Source organism: Ostrea edulis, chromosome 4 (genome assembly GCF_947568905.1).
Source record: "Ostrea edulis chromosome 4, xbOstEdul1.1, whole genome shotgun sequence".
NCBI classification, from domain to species: domain Eukaryota; kingdom Metazoa; phylum Mollusca; class Bivalvia; order Ostreida; family Ostreidae; genus Ostrea; species Ostrea edulis.
In genome coordinates, this window is record NC_079167.1 from 3,551,602 (window position 1) to 3,574,779 (window position 23,178).

A 23,178-nucleotide genomic window follows, 5' to 3' on the forward strand; every position below is an offset into this window, starting at 1 on the left:
CAATTTTTGAGTCAGTAACAAATTAAATTATCACAGACAACAATGTTAATCAAGCAATTTCCTTCACATTATGAGACATTTTCCGTGACAAAGTAAAGAATTATCATTTTGGCTGATTAACAAAAAAAATAATCCATTGATTCCATCACATCAGTAAAACCTATCATAGTTTTTAATCGTTTGATAGTTCTTAATTAATTTCATAGTTCTTAATTAATTTCTAGCAATAAGAGGAAATACATAAACATGCATCTACTGGTAATCAAAATCCTATCTGGAAAATTACATAAATTCCATGAAAATAGCTACTCGGTGATTTCATCCATGAAAAATTACAGCTTTCTAAGAGTCAATACGGAATAATTCATATTGTTTGAATTTGTTCAAATCTTTTTTTATGCTTCCACCTGGTATTCACAGAATAATTACATTTGATTAATACTTTGGAACCATGTCACATTATGCAACAATATGGCAGAGTATGAATACCCTCACTACTCCCTGTAAAATTCAACAAAGATATTGGTAATAACAATATTGCACAGCTAGAGTAACAATTACATAACATATACAATAGACAGTCCTGTAAGTATGGTAATTTCATTTCATGGAGATCCAGTTTTATAACCAACACCTTGGAGTTGGGTAGTTATGTAACACACTATGTAACATACTATGTGGACATAATTATTTTAGCACTTTTTGTACTAGGCTGTTCTCACTCATTCGTATATTAATATATGATTAGACATTTACTGTATGTGGCATTTACAAAATGTAAATAAAATTCCAAATTGTTCTAATTTACAATTGAACAGTTTTGTTTACATTGGAAAATTCAGTCACAAAATTTCACTAAATTTTCAATTTTGAAAGGTCATACACTATGTTCTATGAAAGTTAATTTCCTTTAACCATTGCACATATAAAAACAAAACAATTGAATAAAGCTAGGATCAATACATGTAATAAAGGGGTAGCAAAATTTTATTTCACCTATAAATATCATTTCTTTCGTCTAATTTTGCCTTATTACCAATCAATTTAGTCTACAATCTAAAGAGGTACCAATAAACCAGAAAGTTTCAAACCTAGAAATGCATCTACAATGCTATGTTAAAAAAAATTGCATCAATGAATTGTTGCATGGCCCTTTCTTTCGAAGACTAAGGTATTTTATAAACTTTAACTATACACAAACATGTACTTATATACAAACACATCACCAACACACTTCACTAGTGAGATTCACCTTAGTTGAGATTCAATCACTTCTGACATGTAATAATCTGCTGGCCAAAACAGATAATAATTTATTTACCCATGCAATATCGAGGAAAATATCCACGAATCTACCACAAAGAAACTAGTTAATATATTAAATGCATTTAGAGCTTTGTGAACTGTAGCTGAAATAGTTTGATTATTTATAAAGACCAAATAAACAGAACCAAGATCAGTTTCCTCCTCTCCCCTCTATGTCTAATGTTAATGTTACACCTTAAAACACCATGAATTGATTCGTCATGTTATCAAATCATTCTGTACTATTTAACATTGGGTTACATGCCAGCCTGGCCCTGCTACCTGCTGTAAATTCCATCTGTACATGTCAAAGGTAGGAATACGTAAGAACCCCTTGTGACGTCCCCAGTGGTCTTTCCAGGTGTTTACAAAGCTCAGTAACAACCAGGTGTAGTAATATAGAGATTGTAATTTTCCTGGTAATACTGCAGAATCAAATTGTCCACACATTTTGACTATACACTATAACCATCTATTGATTTCAGCACTAAAACTTGCGAATGAAACAACTCTTGAACACATATTCTGTTAAGCGATGCCCAATCCCCGACATAGTAATTAATGTTTCAAAGATGTGGGAGAATTTGTAGATGAATGATGATTATGATGACAACAGCTGATGGGCGATGACTGGTCATCACTGGATACATACTGACCAAAGTTGGTCGACGGCGGAAATTGGCGAAGCTTCCTGTCGGTAATGAGAACGTGTCAAGCTCCCATCATTTTTTTGACGGTGTATCCTGGCATCGAGTAAAAGAAAAGGACCAAAAGGGCCGTCAGAAGCAAGACCACGAGGACCTTGATAATCACCCACTTGTAGTTATGCCAGAGAATGTAGCGAATTGACTTGAGGGGATTCAAAAACCATATAAATGATGAATCTGGTCGACTGAAAGGACAAACAGGTTTCTCAATCATATTAAGGGCAAAATTTGTACAAATTATTTGTTGATAAAAAGAAAACAATGTAATTTCTTGTCAATTGAATTTCACTGAAAGTAATTAAGTTCAAGAAACCTTTGTACAGTTTTAGCATGTTTCAGAGTACACTGAAAGAAAGGCTTACTTGGGTTTTTCCAATGGGTCTGGCTCATTTCTCCCTAATCCTGCAGGGTGTTTCTCCGCTTCTTCTGATGCCATTAAATGGAGTTCAGCTTCAACTTTGCCCTGAAAATTAAAACATCATAGGTGGTTTAAAAATATCTTTTCTGTACTGTATTTTCAACCTCTTTATACTGTCAATGTGAAAGGATTGTGAATGGTAATCTTACTTTTGGCCCTCCATAATACTTTCATTTTTATTGTTAATCAGGAAATTACCTAATGCTTGACATTAAATGGGCAGAACTAATATTTTTCCCCATTGCAACAGATTAATATTGTATACTCATTTTGTTAAAAAAAGGAATTTAATTGAAATTTCATAAACTAATAAAAATATTTACTTTTCAACATGATAAGATGTCAATACTAATGCATGTATATATAATCTTCAGTACCACCTCTTTTAACCATATACTGGTAGATTTGATTCATATTATAATTTACAAAATTGAAATAAAATATCAATTAATAAAAATTTATGATTTTAGATTTTGGCATTATGTCTCTTGACTTTTGTTCTTCTGAAGATAATTCCTGATCAAGGGCTCTCACATTTGTATAATGTACAATAATTTGTGCCAAATAACTCATTTTGTTATCCTGATTTAATTGGGCAGAGAAGAGATACTTTGCAGTGGAGATCATCTTGCAACTTCCCTCTACAGAGAGAAAATTACCTATAAAGCCCAACGTTTCACCTGTAATGATCAGCTACAAAATATGACAGCGTTTACCGACCCCCATTTCCTTTTCAACAAAAAATACCTGGAGGAAATTAAGCCTGATTAGGGCAATTTGAAACCTCTTCAATTTCCCTTTAATAAGTATTTCTGCCCAAAATGAAATTGCTCAAAGATTATCGGGGAAAAATCAAAAGCTAAAAAAGAAGTTATTTTGAACATTGACTTATAACTTCGATGATGAGTCCAGACTGTGAAAAATGGGTGTCTGTATTAGCCCTGTGTTCTTCAAAGAACATTCCTGGGCATCTAGGTCTGAAGAGATTTTTTGCTCCAGGACAATGACTTCATTCAAATTTACTTCCACCAATTAAATAGTTATTTTGGCTTTCCAATTGCTCTAAATTCTGCAAGCAAATACAGCAAAGAATATCTGCCATGTCCATTCCATAAACTCATTACTCATGCTTTGGGATTTGTTAAGTCTCTTTCCTGTGGTGCACTATTGAAATCACTGTGATAGATTTCTTGGATCCTCTCACTTGCTTTGATTTTCACAAATTGCCTAATTGATTGTGTAATCCTTTTAAAATTATGGCATTGTGAATGACCAAAAAAAAAAAATTTGTAGGCTATTTGCTAATTTAGAATAATTAGAACATGCACAGTTACAAGGACACCAGTGGGTTGGCTCTTACCGTGAGTTCATACTCGTCTCCAGATTCGCTTTTAACGGCAAACGGCCACCAGCCCTTGACCCTCTTCTGTTTAAACAAGGACATATGGGGGATGTTTGGGTCTGTCAGCATATTTAGGGTGCACAGCTTGGAGGATTTGGCACCTCGAGGAAATCGATTCAAATCCATTGTAAATGCCCCTAGATAATGAATATTAAATAAGAATTTGAAAATTGTTCATTTAAAAATTACATCACAATATATTCTGTTTGAGATTTAATGGAGATATAACATTGGAAATCATATCCATTTCTCTGTCTAAAACTATGCAAGAGACATTTTACATTTTTGTCTACTTATCGATATATAATGGGGGAAAATCTCTTATATAATGTTGTTTTATTTTTTTATACGACAATTTATTTTGAGACTATAGCAAATAAAATAGAAAAAAGTTGCCATTTCATCTCCAATGTGATATATTGAACACCAAAATTCATTTTATGGATTTTACTGCTTTATCACAGCTAAGTGTTTGGTAACTAGAACACCGTTTATCTTATGCTTGCTGCATATCTATAAACAATAAGCCTCCTCTATCAGGCTCTGGGATTGACATGGAATCAGCTGTGCTAATTGAGTTAATTCTACAACATTATTTAGGCTACCAGAAGATTGCATCTGTCAGCGTGAAGAGTCACTTCTGATAAGAAGAAACATTATTGAATCTTTTGGTCATAATCATGATAGATATGTAGAAATATGACTGTGTCCCTGACCTTAATTTTACAGAAATAACTTTAAAAACATATTGTCCTTGAGACTGATGGTACTCCAGAAGACCAATGCTACTTTGGGAAACAGAGGCTACTACATGAGACTGAGTTGAGACAGAGACTATTCCAGGAGACAAAGTGGAAACAGGGACTACTCCAGGAGACAAAGTGGAGACAGAGGCTACTCTAGGAGACTGAGTGGAGAATGAGAATACTCTAGGAGACTGAGTGAAGACAGAGGCTACTCTAGGAGAGTGAGTGGAGACAAGAGACTATTTCTGGAACAAAGTGGAGCCTCTGGAAGACTAATTGGAAACAGAGGCTACTCCAGGAGACAAAGTGGAGACAGAGGCTACTCTAGGAGAGTGAGTGGATACAAATACTACTCCAGGAGACAAACTGGATACAAATACTACTACTGAAGACAAAGTGGATACAAATACTATTACTGGAGACAAAGTGGATACAAATACTACTACTGGAGACAAAGTGGAGACAGAGACTACTCTAAGAGACTGAGTGGAAACTGAGGCTACTACAGGAGACAACGTGGATACAGAGGCTACACAGAGAGAGTGAGTAGAGACATAGGCTACTCTAGGAGACAGAAACTACTCTAGGAGAGTGAGTAGAGACATAGGCTACTCTAGGAGACAGAAACTACTCTAGGAGAGTGAGTGGAGACAGAGGTTACTTTAGGAGAGTGAGTGGAGACAGAGACTACACTAGGAGAGTGAGTGGAGACAGAGACTACGCTAGGAGACTGAGTGGAGACAGAGGCTACTCTAGGAGACTGAGTGGAGACAGAGACTACACTAGGAGAGTGAGTGGAGACAGAGACTACTCTAGGAGAGTGAGTGGAGACAGAGACTACTCTAGGAGAGTGAGTGGAGACAGAGACTACTCTAGGAGAGTGAGTGGAGACAAGAGACTATTTCTGGAACAAAGTGGAGCCTCTGGAAGACTAATTGGAAACAGAGGCTACTCCAGGAGACAAAGTGGAGACAGAGGCTACTCTAGGAGAGTGAGTGGATACAAATACTACTCCAGGAGACAAACTGGATACAAATACTACTACTGGAGACAAAGTGGATACAAATACTACTACTGGAGACAAAGTGGAGACAGAGACTACTCTAAGAGACTGAGTGGAAACTGAGGCTACTACAGGAGACAACGTGGATACAGAGGCTACACAGAGAGAGTGAGTAGAGACATAGGCTACTCTAGGAGACAGAAACTACTCTAGGAGAGTGAGTAGAGACATAGGCTACTCTAGGAGACAGAAACTACTCTAGGAGAGTGAGTGGAGACAGAGACTACGCTAGGAGAGTGAGTGGAGACAGAGACTACACTAGGAGAGTGAGTGGAGACAGAGACTACGCTAGGAGAGTGAGTGGAAACAGAGACTACTCTAGGAGAGTGAGTGGAGACAGAGACTACACTAGGAGAGTGAGTGGAGACAGAGAATACTCTAGGAGAGTGAGTGGAGACAGGGACTACTCTAGGAGAGTGAGTGAAGACAGAGGTTACTCTAGGAGAGTGTGTGGAGACAGGGACTACTCTAGGAGAGTGTGTGGAGACAGAGACTACTCTAGGAGAGTGAGTGGAGACAGAGACTACACTAGGAGAGTGAGTGGAGACAGGGACTACTCTAGGAGAGTGAGTGGAGACAGAGACTATTCTAGGAGAGTGAGTGGAGACAGAGACTACTCTAGGAGAGTGAGTGGAGACAGAGACTACTCTAGGAGAGTGAGTGGAGACAGAGACTACTCTAGGAGAGTGAGTGGAGACAGAGACTACTCTAGGAGAGTGAGTGGATACAGAGACTATTCTAGGAGACTGAGTGGAGACAGAGACTACTCTAGGAGAGTGAGTGGGGACAGAGGTTACTCTAGGAGAGTGAGTGGAGACAGAGACTACTCTAGGAGACTGAGTGGAGACAGAGACTATTCTAGGAGACTGAGTGGAGACAGAGACTACTCTAGGAGAGTGAGTGGAGACAGAGACTACTCTAGGAGAGTGAGTGGAGACAGAAGTTACTCCAGGAGACTGAGGCTACTCCAGGGACCATGGTTAACTAGGCATTTTGAGACTACTCATGGACAAGGATACTAACACAAGTTCAGCAATTCTGATGCTACTTTGTACATTGTAAATAGGACATACAAATTTCTAACGTTACAACTATTATCTTTAACATAAATATTTTCTACATATATTCATAAAGTGTAAATTCTCTAGATTTGTGATGAATTTACTAATCCTTTACCTAGGAAATCATCTGCAGAGAAGTGATCAGCATCCCAGACTTGAAGATTGAGACGAGCTGGAATTTTGGTCTCTGATTCATCCCAAGAAAAGAGGGATTCTTTTCTAGAAATCACAATCTTTTCCTCAGCTACCAGATAGTCAAATGGAAATACAAACCTCCAGTTAAAATTGCCTTCACCTGTCAGGGACCTGCAATTGTTAAGAAATGCAAATGATGGTAGACTAATTACTAATCATTATCACAAGTACTTCTTGGAATGGGGAGTGGTATTTCTAATTTTCATTGTTTAATGGTGAGGATATATTCACAAATTCAAATTCTCTGTGATGACTTGGATCTACTGCATCAAATACACTTAAAAGAATTGTATAACATCACACTATAAACTGTAGCATTGTCAATGTGTTATATTGCACTAAATCCCTGGTGATAAGCCATCTGATGTCATTGTGTTGTATCACACTAATCCCTGGTGATAAAATTTAAATAAATTTTATATAATTCAATTTTACTTGTGACAAACAATTTGATTGGCTGAGCATGCCGAAAAAATTCCATTTATATTGTATCAATGTAACTTGGTATGGGGACACACCCCTTGACAACCAAGACGGCATTACTTTTTCTTTTCTAATTTTACATTGCACCGTGGAGCACTTTACGTTGATAAGCCTTCAACCTAGGCCTATGAAATTGAAAATCAACGGAATTAAATGTGCACAATAAAATACTGTATTGTCTGACAACCCCCACCACTCATTATTTTCAAACAAAACATAGTCTTTGTTTACAAGTAAAGTTACATAAAACATTTACAGTTAAAATTCAAAAACAAACTCCAATATGTACAATGATGTCATATGTGAAATAAAAAAACCCAGTATATCAAGTATTTGCAAACTTGTCATTTCATATTATATTTTTAGTTGGGGGGATTGCTTGATGCACCTATCGAAGCATAAAATGCATCATGAATGTCTTACAACAGATGACGTCATGTCTCATCGATAACATGTGGATCGCTATGCTTACATAATTTACTGTGTTGGATTTAATTCGCGACAATGCTGCATGCTATGGTAAGTCATATTGCAGTTTTGAATCTTTTGTCTAATCAAAAAATCGCAAATTATATTGCATTTTCTGGTGCATGACGCGGCGTATACATGTAGCTTACGAAGTCTATGAAACAAGCGCCCGTGGGAGGAACCACTTTAAAGTCGATCTTTCACTGTGAAGTAAACATCGGGCCTACATAACCTACACATATATGTAACCTACGTATATCTTCTGTTATCAAAATTTGTTACAAACTCCACCACACATTTTCAAATTTGATAAATAAAGCACATGCTCCAATATGCGAAGAACCAAGAAAGCTTCCTCCACAGTTGACCAATTGTCGGTATGTTGTATGTTGCTAAGCGAATCCTTGCGTGGTGCAATCAATTTTTATTTACTGTTTACGAAATAAAATTCAAAATGTTTGCATCTTTTAGTGTTGAAATTAAATTATAAGGAATGAATTTAGTTGTTTTTTCTTTTATATGATATAAATTGGTTTGGGGCAGTTTACCCAATTTATATCGTATAAAATAAATAAAAATTAAATTCATTTCTTAAATGACATCATCATTCTACATTGCATTAATTCATGGTGATAGGCTATATGATGTAATTGTATTTTTTCACACTAATCCCTGGTGATGGGCTATATGATGTAATTGTATTTTTTCACACTAATCCCTGGTGATGGGCTATATGTGATGTTATTATTCTATACTGCATTAATCCCTAGAGATAAGCTACATGTGATGTTATTATTTTATATTGCATTAATCCCTAGAGATAAGCTATATATAATGTTATTATTCTATACTGCATTAATCCCTAGAGATAAGCTATATATAATGTTATTATTCTATATTGCATTAATCCCTAGAGATAAGCTACATGTGATGTTATTATTTTACATTGCATTAATCCCTAGAGAGAAGCTATATATAATGTTATTATTTTATACTGCATTAATCCCTAGAGATAAGCTATGTATAATGTTATTATTTTATACTGCATTAATCCCTAGAGATAAGCTATGTATAATGTTATTATTTTATATTGCATTAATCCCTAGAGATAAGCTATATGTGATGTTATTATTCTATACTGCATTAATCCCTAGAGATAAGCTATATATAATGTTATTATTTTATACTGCATTAATCCCTAGAGATAAGCTATGTATAATGTTATTATTTTATACTGCATTAATCCCTAGAGATAAGCTATGTATAATGTTATTATTTTATATTGCATTAATCCCTAGAGATAAGCTATATGTGATGTTATTATTCTATACTGCATTAATCCCTAGAGATAAGCTATGTATAATGTTATTATTCTATATTGTATTAATCCCTAGAGATAAGCTACATGTGATGTTATTATTCTATATTGCATTAATCCCTGGAGATAAGCTACATGTGATGTTATTATACATTTATTGCATGAATGTTCATGCAATAAATTGTTTATTATACCGAAACAAAGCAAGACACAAAAGTGCATTTAAAATTGGAGTCTGCTCATCTATATAGCTGAGATCGTCCTAACGGTAGCACCGCGCCGTCAACGTATTACGGTGGAAGGTACAAACAACGAAATGCAGTGATATGATAACCAGTTTTTGTATTTCCATTCTCCTTGAATGCCGATTTACTTGCTTGTTTTTGTATCAACCAAAACCATGCATTCAACTGTGTATCAGAGACACGCATATTTTGTGCCTTACGAACTATGAAATTAGAATGACTCGGACTTATTATGATGTCACAATACACTTCGTCTACCTTGACGTTAAATTTATGGAAAATGCACGAGGCTGTCCAAGGGGTAAATATGATAGGGAAATATGATGTTTGAGAGGGAAATATGAAGTTTTGTCATCCCTGGCATGTGACCGTCTAGACCAATCAGATTACGCGTTGCATAGAATTCTCATACTGAGGTATAATAATATTTTATATTGCATTAATCCCTAGAGATAAGCTATATATAATGTTATTATTCTATACTGCATTAATCCCTAGAGATAAGCTACATGTGATGTTATTATTTTATATTGCATTAATCCCTAGAGATAAGCTACATGTGATGTTATCATTTTATATTGCATTAATCCCTAGAGATAAGCTATATATAATGTTATTATTCTATACTGCATTAATCCCTAGAGATAAGCTATGTATAATGTTATTATTTTATATTGCATTAATCCCTAGAGATAAGCTACATGTGATGTTATTATTTTATATTGCATTAATCCCTAGAGATAAGCTATACATAATGTTATTATTCTATACTGCATTAATCCCTAGAGATAAGCTACATGTGATGTTATTATTTTATATTGCATTAATCCCTAGAGATAAGCTACATGTGATGTTATTATTTTATATTGCATTAATCCCTAGAGATAAGCTATATATAATGTTATTATTCTATACTGCATTAATCCCTAGAGATAAGCTACATGTGATGTTATTATTTTATATTGCATTAATCCCTAGAGATAAGCTATATATAATGTTATTATTCTATACTGCATTAATCCCTAGAGATAAGCTACATGTGATGTTATTATTTTATACTGCATTAATCCCTAGAGATAAGCTATATATAATGTTATTATTTTGTTCTGAAGAGATAAGTCATATGATGACATTGTATTACACAAATCCCTGGAGAATGCTTATACATGTACAATGTTTTATATATTGTATGTACAATGTTTTATATGTGTACAATGTTTTATATATTGTATGTACAATGTTTTATATATGTACAATGTTTTATATACTGTATGTACAATGTTTTATATATTGTATGTACAATGTTTTATATATGTACGATGTTTTATATACTGTATGTACAATGTTTTATATATGTACGATGTTTTATATATTGTATGTACAATGTTTTATGTGTACAATGTTTTATATACTGTATGTACAATGTTTTATGTGTACAATGTTTTATATACTGTATGTGCAATGTTTTATGTGTACGATGTTTTATATACTGTATGTACAATGTTTTATATATGTACGATGTTTTATATACTGTATGTACAATGTTTTATATGTGTACGATGTTTTATATACTGTATGTACAATGTTTTATATACTGTATGTACAATGTTTTATATACTGTATGTACAATGTTTTATATATGTACGATGTTTTATATATTGTATGTACAATGTTTTATATATGTACGATGTTTTATATACTGTATGTACAATGTTTTATGTGTACGATGTTTTATATACTGTATGTACAATGTTTTATGTGTACGATGTTTTATATACTGTATGTGCAATGTTTTATGTGTACGATGTTTTATGTACTATATGTGCAATGTTTTATATATGTACAATGGAGACTGATCAACATTTTCATTCTTTTCAATACATTGTTTGCATATTTTTGTTGATGTTTGCTCATTGTTAATTAACATAGAATAATCGAAATGTCTGCATATCGAACAGAATGTTGATATTTGTTGAAAATTGATGTCATGGAATTCACATTGTCTGTACTAAACTAATCCTGATCACGGGAATTATGTGATATTTTCTTCATGAATGCATAATTCCTGATATTTTCACCTTTGGAGACAAAATTATTTGCACACGAGATAGTGGTGTTTAAAATGATAATTTATTTCTTTATTGCATTGCGCCAGAAATGACATCTTTTGTTGTAATGATCAGCCATCTAAAATTCTGTTTGTTACATTATCTCCTATATGTCTTTAATACATCAAATTTTCATTAAACACTGACTTGCAGCATTCATCAACAGTGAAATACGATTACACGCTTAGACAGGCACAATAGATACAAAAAATTATGCAATAAGATACTGCTTTCCTGTGGCCAAAAAAGGTAACCTCAACTATGTAGCGTTCAATTCTAAATGATTCTCAACAAATTACAATATATATAAATATATAGATATTTATAAATTGTAATTTAGTATAGTACACATAATCAATTATAATTTTTTCCCCTTCCAATTTGTGAAGAAATTAAATATGTGAGTAATCATATTGTCAAGCAGTGAATTAGAATTTCACAAATGTATTGATTGGGGCCCCATACGCGATGCACTGCAGGATCTATAATATTGATGGCAGATTCTCGGAATCTCCTCGTGGACGCAGATCTTGCTCTACCAGCCACAGGGAACATCTGTTCTACAGGGTAGAACATATGCTTTACCACGCACAAGTTTTTTTTCTACCATTAATAAAACACTAGACTCCTGAATGAATAAGTCCCCAATAAAACTGATCCTTAATTTGACTTTGTCAAGCTTGAAGTTAGCATGTAAAAGCTGTGTTGCTTGCTGATATGTGGGGTATCAGTATCATGCCTCACTGGAGTGATTTGTATAGGTGGGGGATCATTTTTAGTGGGGACTGATACAGTTACCAGTAGCGCTTGACCTATGACCTTCATCTTATTAAAGATTTATTCATTCAGATTGTAATTCTAATCCGCAGGAGATGGTCATACTTGTTTCATGTTTACAATCTGGGCATGAAAATAACCATTTTACCTGTAAATCAAAATTTTGATCAAATATAGCTTGAAAGGCTTCGGTTCCACATCTAAAATACTGAATCACGCAACACGAAATAAGATCATATATATCAAACAACAAAATCTATGCATTATTATGTTATCTTTTAACATCATTAATTGCTCATAAATAGTTCCTTCTTCTCCATACAAACTAAATATGACTGTTCATCTCTGCTTTTTCATATTTTATATCCTGATAATCATCGACAAATAACAGGAAAGGGAATACAACAAAAGAAACAGCTACAAAAAAACACCACCTCCTTCTCTTTGCACAAAAAACTGACCTACTTGGATTAGACAGAAACATGACTTGCAGCTAAAATACAAAGTGAACCCAGAAGTCCATTTTTCTCACATCTAATGAATGCTTTTTATTAGGATTTAGTAATAAAGCCTGAATACAGAAAGTACAATGCCCCTCTATTTCTTTCTTGTTGCCTCAAAGCTCTCTCTGTCTTGATGGCCATCATAAATGTGCTTAACAAAAAACCATGGCCAATGATTAAATACTGGTCATTTATATTCTTATTTGGATTATAGTTTTTCTAATCATAAACTGCCAATTTCTCAAACAGACATGCAGGTGACGGGGTCATCATAGGGTCTGCTTTACAGAAATGGTCCCTGTCATTAAAGGTGTGGCTCATTATAAGTTTGTTTTTGCAGTAGTTCCATGCCCATAAAACTTAGACAAACTCACTTTTGACTTTAGTCTCACTTTTTCACTACAAGTGAGACTTAATCAAAATTGAGCTTGTATAAGTTTTATGTCCCCGGAGCATGGACTTCTCCACACACAAGTAAACTGTATTACATAAAGTAATCAGAAATCATCCCAGCAGATGAAATGTTGTCTCTTACACACTTATTGCATTCGTTTATTTCCTTCTTTTCCTCAAAAGTCAAACATAATTTTTGTTTAGCCTGTATATATGTACACTATAAACTGTATAGTGATATGAAATGTAATGCTAAATTCATGGTAGGAATGACAGATTCTTCTCTATATCATTTTCTCTCTAATAGTTTAATGTAATAAAATACTTTACATGGATTACAAATCCTTTCTTTATTATAATATGTAAATTAATGTTTAAAATACAATTTACCAATTGATAATCTATTATGAAATAAAACTGCTGAATCTTTAACAATTAAGGGGAAATTATTAAGTAAAATGTAACATTTCCAGTAAATAACTGAATATTAATCTAGTGCAATACACAAAAATAGTATATTCAAATGTTTAGATTATTTTTTAAAGAAAACTATTTTCTTTCTATATTCTTTACCTGGAGAAGGTAAACATATCTGATTCAAATTGTTGCAGTGTAACATGCTTTTTCACTCATGAGCTGTTAATTTGGCAGAGAGGTTCAGTGCAATACTATATCCTACATTACCTGTAGTCTGTGTCAATACTATACCCTACATTACCTGTAGTCTGTGTCAATACTATACCCTACATTACCTGTAGTGTATGTCTGTGTCAATACTATACCCTACATTACCTGTAGTGTATGTCTGTGTCAATACTATACCCTACATTACCTGTAGTCTGTGTCAATACTATACCCTACATTACCTGTAGTCTGTGTCAATACTATACCCTACATTACCTGTAGTCTATGTCAATACTATACCCTACATTACCTGTAGTCTATGTCAATACTATACCCTACATTACCTGTAGTCTGTGTCAATACTATACCCTACATTACCTGTAGTCTGTGTCAATACTATACCCTACATTACCTGTAGTCTGTGTCAATACTATACCCTACATTACCTGTAGTGTATGTCTGTGTCAATACTATACCCTACATTACCTGTAGTGTATGTCTGTGTCAATACTATACCCTACATTACCTGTAGTCTGTGTCAATACTATACCCTACATTACCTGTAGTCTGTGTCAATACTATACCCTACATTACCTGTAGTCTATGTCAATACTATACCCTACATTACCTGTAGTCTATGTCAATACTATACCCTACATTACCTGTAGTCTGTGTCAATACTATACCCTACATTACCTGTAGTCTGTGTCAATACTATACTCTACATTACCTGTAGTCTGTGTCAATACTATACCCTACATTACCTGTAGTCTATGTCAATACTATACCCTACATTACCTGTAGTGTATGTCTGTGTCAATACTATACCCTACATTACCTGTAGTCTGTGTCAATACTATACCCTACATTACCTGTAGTCTGTGTCAATACTATACCCTACATTACCTGTAGTCTGTGTCAATACTATACCCTACATTACCTGTAGTCTGTGTCAATACTATACTCTACATTACCTGTAGTCTGTGTCAATACTATACCCTACATTACCTGTAGTGTGTGTCTGTGTCAATACTATACCCTACATTACCTGTAGTGTATGTCTGTGTCAATACTATACCCTACATTACCTGTAGTCTGTGTCAATACTATACCCTACATTACCTGTAGTCAGTGTCAATACTATACCCTACATTACCTGTAGTGTATGTCTGTGTCAATACTATACCCTACATTACCTGTAGTGTATGTCTGTGTCAATACTATACCCTACATTACCTGTAGTGTATGTCTGTGTCAATACTATACCCTACATTACCTGTAGTGTATGTCTGTGTCAATACTATATCCTACATTACCTGTAGTCTGTGTCAATACTATACCCTACATTACCTGTAGTGTATGTCTGTGTCAATACTATATCCTACATTACCTGTAGTCTGTGTCAATACTATACTCTACATTACCTGTAGTCTGTGTCAATACTATACCCTACATTACCTGTAGTCTGTGTCAATACTATACCCTCCATTACCTGTAGTGTATGACTGTGTCAATACTATACCCTACATTACCTGTAGTGTATGACTGTGTCAATACTATACCCTACATTACCTGTAGTCTGTGTCAATACTATACCCTACATTACCTGTAGTCTGTGTCAATACTATACCCTCCATTACCTGTAGTGTATGACTGTGTCAATACTATACCCTACATTACCTGTAGTCTGTGTCTGTGTCAATACTATACTCTACATTACCTGTAGTGTATGTCTGTGTCAATACTATACTCTACATTACCTGTAGTGTATGTCTATGTCAATACTATACCCTACATTACCTGTAGTGTATGTCTGTGTCAATACTATACCCTACATTACCTGTAGTCTGTGTCAATACTATACTCTACATTACCTGTAGTCTGTGTCAATACTATACCCTACATTACCTGTAGTCTGTGTCAATACTATACTCTACATTACCTGTAGTGTATGTCTGTGTCAATACTATACCCTACATTACCTGTAGTGTATGTCTATGTCAATACTATACCCTACATTACCTGTAGTCTGTGTCAATACTATACCCTACATTACCTGTAGTCTGTGTCAATACTATACTCTACATTACCTGTAGTGTATGTCTGTGTCAATACTATACTCTACATTACCTGTAGTCTGTGTCTGTGTCAATACTATACCCTACATTACCTGTAGTCTGTGTCAATACTATACCCTACATTACCTGTAGTGTATGTCTGTGTCAATACTATACTCTACATTACCTGTAGTGTATGTCTGTGTCAATACTATACCCTACATTACCTGTAGTGTATGTCTGTGTCAATACTATACTCTACATTACCTGTAGTGTATGTCTGTGTCAATACTATACCCTACATTACCTGTAGTGTATGTCTGTGTCAATACTATACTCTACATTACCTGTAGTCTGTGTCTGTGTCAATACTATACCCTACATTACCTGTAGTCTGTGTCAATACTATACTCTACATTACCTGTAGTCTGTGTCAATACTATACCCTACATTACCTGTAGTGTATGTCTGTGTCAATACTATACCCTACATTACCTGTAGTCTGTGTCAATACTATACCCTACATTACCTGTAGTCTGTGTCAATACTATACTCTACATTACCTGTAGTCTGTGTCAATACTATACCCTACATTACCTGTAGTCTGTGTCAATACTATACCCTACATTACCTGTAGTCTGTGTCAATACTATACCCTACATTACCTGTAGTCTGTGTCTGTGTCAATACTATACCCTACATTACCTGTAGTGTATGTCTGTGTCAATACTATACCCTACATTACCTGTAGTCTGTGTCAATACTATACCCTACATTACCTGTAGTGTATGTCTGTGTCAATACTATACCCTACATTACCTGTAGTGTATGTCTGTGTCAATACTATACTCTACATTACCTGTAGTGTATGTCTGTGTCAATACTATACCCTACATTACCTGTAGTGTATGTCTGTGTCAATACTATACCCTACATTACCTGTAGTCTGTGTCTGTGTCAATACTATACTCTACATTACCTGTAGTGTATGTCTGTGTCAATACTATACCCTACATTACCTGTAGTGTATGTCTGTGTCAATACTATACCCTACATTACCTGTAGTGTATGTCTGTGTCAATACTATACCCTACATTACCTGTAGTCTGTGTCAATACTATACCCTACATTACCTGTAGTCTGTGTCAATACTATACCCTACATTACCTGTAGTCTGTGTCTGTGTCAATACTATACTCTACATTACCTGTAGTGTATGTCTGTGTCAATACTATACCCTACATTACCTGTAGTGTATGTCTGTGTCAATACTATACCCTACATTACCTGTAGTGTATGTCTGTGTCAATACTATACCCTACATTACCTGTAGTCTGTGTCAATACTATACTCTACATTACCTGTAGTCTGTGTCAATACTATACTCTACATTACCTGTAGTGTATGTCTGTGTCAATACTATACCCTACATTACCTGTAGTGTATGTCTGTGTCAATACTATACCCTACATTACCTGTAGTCTGTGTCAATACTATACTCTACATTACCTGTAGTCTGTGTCAATACTATACCCTACATTACCTGTAGTCTGTGTCAATACTATACTCTACATTACCTGTAGTGTATGTCTGTGTCAATATTATACTCTACATTACCTGTAGTCTGTGTCAATACTATACCCTACATTACCTGTAGTCTGTGTCAATACTATACCCTACATTACCTGTAGTCTGTGTCAATACTATACCCTACATTACCTGTAGTCTGTGTCAATACTATACCCTACATTACCTGTAGTGTATGTCTGTGTCAATACTATACTCTACATTACCTGTAGTCTGTGTCAATACTATACCCTACATTACCTGTAGTCTGTGTCTGTGTCAATACTATACCCTACATTACCTGTAGTGTATGTCTGTGTCAATACTATATCCTACATTACCTGTAGTCTGTGTCAATACTATACCCTACATTACCTGTAGTGTATGTCTGTGTCAATACTATACCCTACATTACCTGTAGTGTATGTCTGTGTCAATACTATACCCTACATTACCTGTAGTCTGTGTCAATACTATACTCTATATTACCTGTAGTGCATGTCTGTGTCAATACTATACCCTACATTACCTGTAGTGTATGTCTGTGTCAATACTATACCCTACATTACCTGTAGTCTGTGTCAATACTATACTCTACATTACCTGTAGTGTATGTCTGTGTCAATACTATACCCTACATTACCTGTAGTGTATGTCTGTGTCAATACTATACTCTACATTACCTGTAGTGTATGTCTGTGTCAATACTATACCCTACATTACCTGTAGTCTGTGTCAATACTATACTCTACATTACCTGTAGTGTATGTCTGTGTCAATACTATACCCTACATTACCTGTAGTGTATGTCTGTGTCAATACTATACCCTACATTACCTGTAGTGTATGTCTGTGTCAATACTATACCCTACATTACCTGTAGTCTGTGTCAATACTATACTCTACATTACCTGTAGTGTATGTCTGTGTCAATACTATACCCTACATTACCTGTAGTGTATGTCTGTGTCAATACTATACCCTACATTACCTGTAGTGTATGTCTGTGTCAATACTATACCCTACATTACCTGTAGTGTATGTCTGTGTCAATACTATACCCTACATTACCTGTAGTCTGTGTCAATACTATACCCTACATTACCTGTAGTCTGTGTCAATACTATACCCTACATTACCTGTAGTGTATGTCTGTGTCAATACTATACCCTACATTACCTGTAGTCTGTGTCAATACTATACTCTACATTACCTGTAGTGTATGTCTGTGTCAATACTATACCCTACATTACCTGTAGTCTGTGTCAATACTATACTCTACATTACCTGTAGTGTATGTCTGTGTCAATACTATACCCTACATTACCTGTAGTCTGTGTCAATACTATACCCTACATTACCTGTAGTGTATGTCTGTGTCAATACTATACCCTACATTACCTGTAGTGTATGTCTGTGTCAATACTATACCCTACATTACCTGTAGTCTGTGTCAATACTATACCCTACATTACCTGTAGTCTGTGTCAATACTATACCCTACATTACCTGTAGTCTGTGTCAATACTATACCCTACATTACCTGTAGTCTGTGTCAATACTATACCCTGGATTACCTGTAGTGTATGTCTGTGTCAATACTATACTCTACATTACCTGTAGTATATGTCTATGTCAATACTATACCCTACATTACCTGTAGTGTATGTCTGTGTCAATACTAGGGCTGGGACGATTCAGGGTTAGCTCGATTCGGTTCGGTTTCGATTCAGAACAGCACGGTTCGGTTATTTTCGATTCGGTTCATGTTAGGTCCAATTTATCTAATGACACCACAAAAATTAACAATTTTAATGAGTAGTATATTTGATTTGATTTAATTCAAGTTATATAACTATATGTTGTCATTTGTAAACATCATATCTATTCATAATGGCATTTTATAACTTTGATAGAAAAAAAGAAAACACTGACAGTCTATCAAAATTTGTTATATTAATGTGCTGCATAAGTTTTGGATTATTAAACAAATCTATAGTGAATCTAAAATGTATATGATATTGTTTTCATTGATATGCAAAAATTCAACAATTTTATCAATTGAGAGTCTTTGAAAATCTCTCCTTTATTGATTTACTTCTCTCATGTTAACTGTCAAATCTGTGTCATTACCTACGATGTTGATTTCATTCTACCACTGACAGAAATGCTATATGTCATGTAAAGATAAACTGCAATGATCTTACGGACCATATTCTGTTGGTATCTGAGTGGTGAAAATGCTAACTCTTAACACAGTAGTGAATTAAATCTCCGTTGCATAAAAAACCACATGTTTTCAACATCACTCGGACGCCATATTTGTTGTTTTGGTGTAAGTAAAATCTAAACCGAACCGAACCGAAATCCGGAATTTGTAATCGGTGCATCGAATCGAATGGTATGAATCGCGGTGCACCGAAATTTTCGGTGCACCGCACAGCCCTAGTCAATACTATACCCTGGATTACCTGTAGTGTATGTCTGTGCTCTGCATGTCATCCTGGCCTTTAATCCAACCCTTTACATATATATCACTCATCTTCTCTCCTGTAAAGAAGGCATCATCTTCCAACACAACATCGTCTGTGTTCCAAATGATACACCGCAGCTCATAGCTGTAACACAAACACATATCCATCTGCAACTGACCTCCTTTAACATTACAATCATAATAGTTTACCACATAAAAAACTGGGTATCTTTTAAAGTGATTGAAATTTGTCAATTTATTGTAGAACAATTAACAAAGATCATCAGATAAGATAATTTGAGCATATTCTAACCAATACATGTATTAACACTTCACTGTGAATTACGTCCGTTTGTGGGGTCAGCCCACAAAGTCAATTTGTGAAAAGTCAAGTTTCCCTTTTTTTAACCCTACCAAATGTAAGAGGTTTCTACTGTGAATTATAGCCAATTATTAAGTTTTCAATCAAGTTAATTGACAGAAAAATAACAAATGTCAAATCTACAGATCAGAAAGTTACAAAGGCTAACATAGGGAAATACGATTTTTTAACCACAAGATGGTGGGCAAGGGGCGTATTTGTATGAAGTGTTGATACATGTATTCAGAAGACATTGTCATGTGCTATATTTTTCATAAATATCAAGGTTTTTATTTCTTTGTTTTCTTTTTATTTGGTGTCAGTGGGTTTTTCCCTTTCCTAACATAAAATACACAACAAAATGATTAAGTGTTATCAGATTAACAAAATTATCAGAATTTAAGCAAAATGCAACTTATCATTTTATGTATTTCTGCTTTTCAAAGCTCAAAAATGCAAAGAACCGATATGTATAAAAGCAACTCCCACTCATACTATACACAGAGACAATGTATACAACAATACTTTGATTCACAATAACAACCTCTTTGGTCTCCTTGGGCTGATATCCACAGGACCACCAGGAGCCGGCATGTCCATGGGGAACATATCCACCCACATTTCTAGTTTACCCTAAAAAGTAAAAAGACAGAAATCATTAAGGTGGTACTTTTAAGACATAACACATTCTCTGTGTCTAAATCTGAGATGTGGATCAGCTACTTTCTTCACACACACGCATCATCTAGCTATTCTGAAAAGACTGCATATGTCACCTCATCATATCCATAAACTACCAACATTATCTAGTCATGTCCATAAAACTACCAACATTATCTAGTCATGTCCATAAAACTAACAACATTATCTAGTCAAGTCCATAAAACTACCAACATTATCTAGTCAAGTCCATAAAACTACCAACATGATCTAGTCATGTCCATAAAACTATACAAACATTAACTAGTCATGTCCATAAAACTACCAACATTATCTAGTCATGTCCATAAAACTATACAAACATTATCTAGTCATGTCCATAAAACTACCAACATGATCTAGTCATGTCCATAAAACTACCAACATTATCTAGTCATATCCATAAAACTATACAAACATTAACTAGTCATGTCCATAAAACTACCAACATTATCTAGTCATGTCCATAAAACTACCAACATTATCTAGTCATATCCATAAAACTACCAACATTATCTAGTCATGTCCATAAAACTACCAACATTATCTAGTCATGTCCATAAAACTATACAAACATTAACTAGTCATGTCCATAAAACTACCAACATTATCTAGTCATGTCCATAAAACTACCAACATTATCTAGTCATGTCCATAAAACTATACAAACATTAACTAGTCATGTCCATAAAACTACCAACATTATCTAGTCATGTCCATAAAACTACCAACATTATCTAGTCATATCCATAAAACTATACAAACATTAACTAGTCATGTCCATAAAACTACCAACATTATCTAGTCATGTCCATAAAACTATACAAACATTAACTAGTCATGTCCATAAAACTACCAACATTATCTAGTCATGTCCATAAAACTACCAACATCATCTAGTCATGTCCATAAAACTACAAGCATTATCTAGTAATGTACATGAGACTATACAAGCATTAACTAGTCATATCCATAAGACTATATTTACATTATCTAGTCATGTCAATGAGACTATATTTACATTGTCTATTGATGTCCATAAGTCTACAAGCATCAATCAGCATACCCATAAGAATAAAACCATCAACTAGCATGATACAAAACACAGATAACAAAATATTGAAATGTATTTTGTTTATGATATGCATTGCAAAAGAATACCTTAACAAGAGGCCCATGGGCCACATCACTCATCTGAGTCACCTTGGCCCATATTTAAAGATTATATATATATATATATATATATATATATATATATATATATATATATACATTCACATGTAAAATCTTAATCCCTATTGTGGCCCCAACCTACCTCAGGGGCCATGATTTTTACAAACTTGAATCTGTAATATGTCTGGAAGCTTTCATGTAAATGTAAACTTCTTTGGTCAATTGTTCTTGAGAAGAAGATTTTCTCAATATGTTTGTATGTAAAACTTTGATCCCCTATTGTGGCCCCACCCTACCCCCAGAGGTCATGGTTTTAACAAACTTGAATCTGCAGTATATCAGGAAGCTTTTGTGTAAATTTCAGCTCTTCTGGCCCAGTGGTTCGTGAGAAGACTTTTAATGACCCCACCCTATTTTTGCATTTTTGAAGGGGGCATGGCCCTTCATTTGAACAAATTTGAAAGCTCTTCACAAAAGGATGCTGTTTGCCAAGTTTGGTTGAAATTGGCCCAGTGGTTCTGGAGAAGTCGGAAATGTAAAATGTTTACAAATGGACAGACAGATGATGGACAAAAGGCAATCAGAAAAGCTTACTTGAGCTTTCAGTTCAGGTGAGCTAAAAATTAAATATAGTTTGAAACCAAACCTAAATTCGAATGATTGTCATATGTTTTAATGCAACTGGTACATTTTACATCAGTTTTACTTGTCTTATACCCTTATAACATCTTAGAAGATATACAAGTATTATTGCTATGACAACATAGGCATGAGTGTATTTATCATAATATATTACATATTTTGTTATATGCAAGAGGGTGTTCTTCACAATGTCATGAACATAATATAGATTAGGAGAAAATAAAAGGCAAAACACAAAGAAAACAACATTGACATTTTCACCGAAAAAACAAGCTTTTTTCTCGAGGTGACAAGTACAATACACTGACTTAGGATGAGTGTGTTACCTAACATATCCTGTGTTACATCAATTATATGACTTTGGCACTAAACCCAGGGCTACTGTTGTGTT

At 34.6% G+C, this 23,178-nt stretch overlaps 1 protein-coding gene across 12 annotated transcripts in view; it reads right to left on the reverse strand.

The window, feature by feature from the left end:
• Window positions 1-23,178, reverse strand: part of LOC125671554 (otoferlin-like) — a 161,872-nt gene that overhangs the window by 394 nt on the left and 138,300 nt on the right. For all 12 annotated transcript variants that reach the window (XM_056161640.1, XM_056161637.1, XM_056161633.1 and 9 more), the window contains 6 exons: window positions 20,818-20,906; window positions 19,911-20,057; window positions 6,818-7,008; window positions 3,791-3,969; window positions 2,375-2,475; window positions 1-2,197 (listed from right to left, as the gene is read on the reverse strand). The exon at window positions 1-2,197 is cut by the window's left edge and continues 394 nt beyond it. In XM_056161640.1, the coding sequence (XP_056017615.1) occupies window positions 2,017-2,197; window positions 2,375-2,475; window positions 3,791-3,969; window positions 6,818-7,008; window positions 19,911-20,057; window positions 20,818-20,906 (888 nt within the window). In that variant the 3' untranslated portion in view covers window positions 1-2,016. The remainder of the gene's footprint in view (window positions 2,198-2,374; window positions 2,476-3,790; window positions 3,970-6,817; window positions 7,009-19,910; window positions 20,058-20,817; window positions 20,907-23,178) is intronic.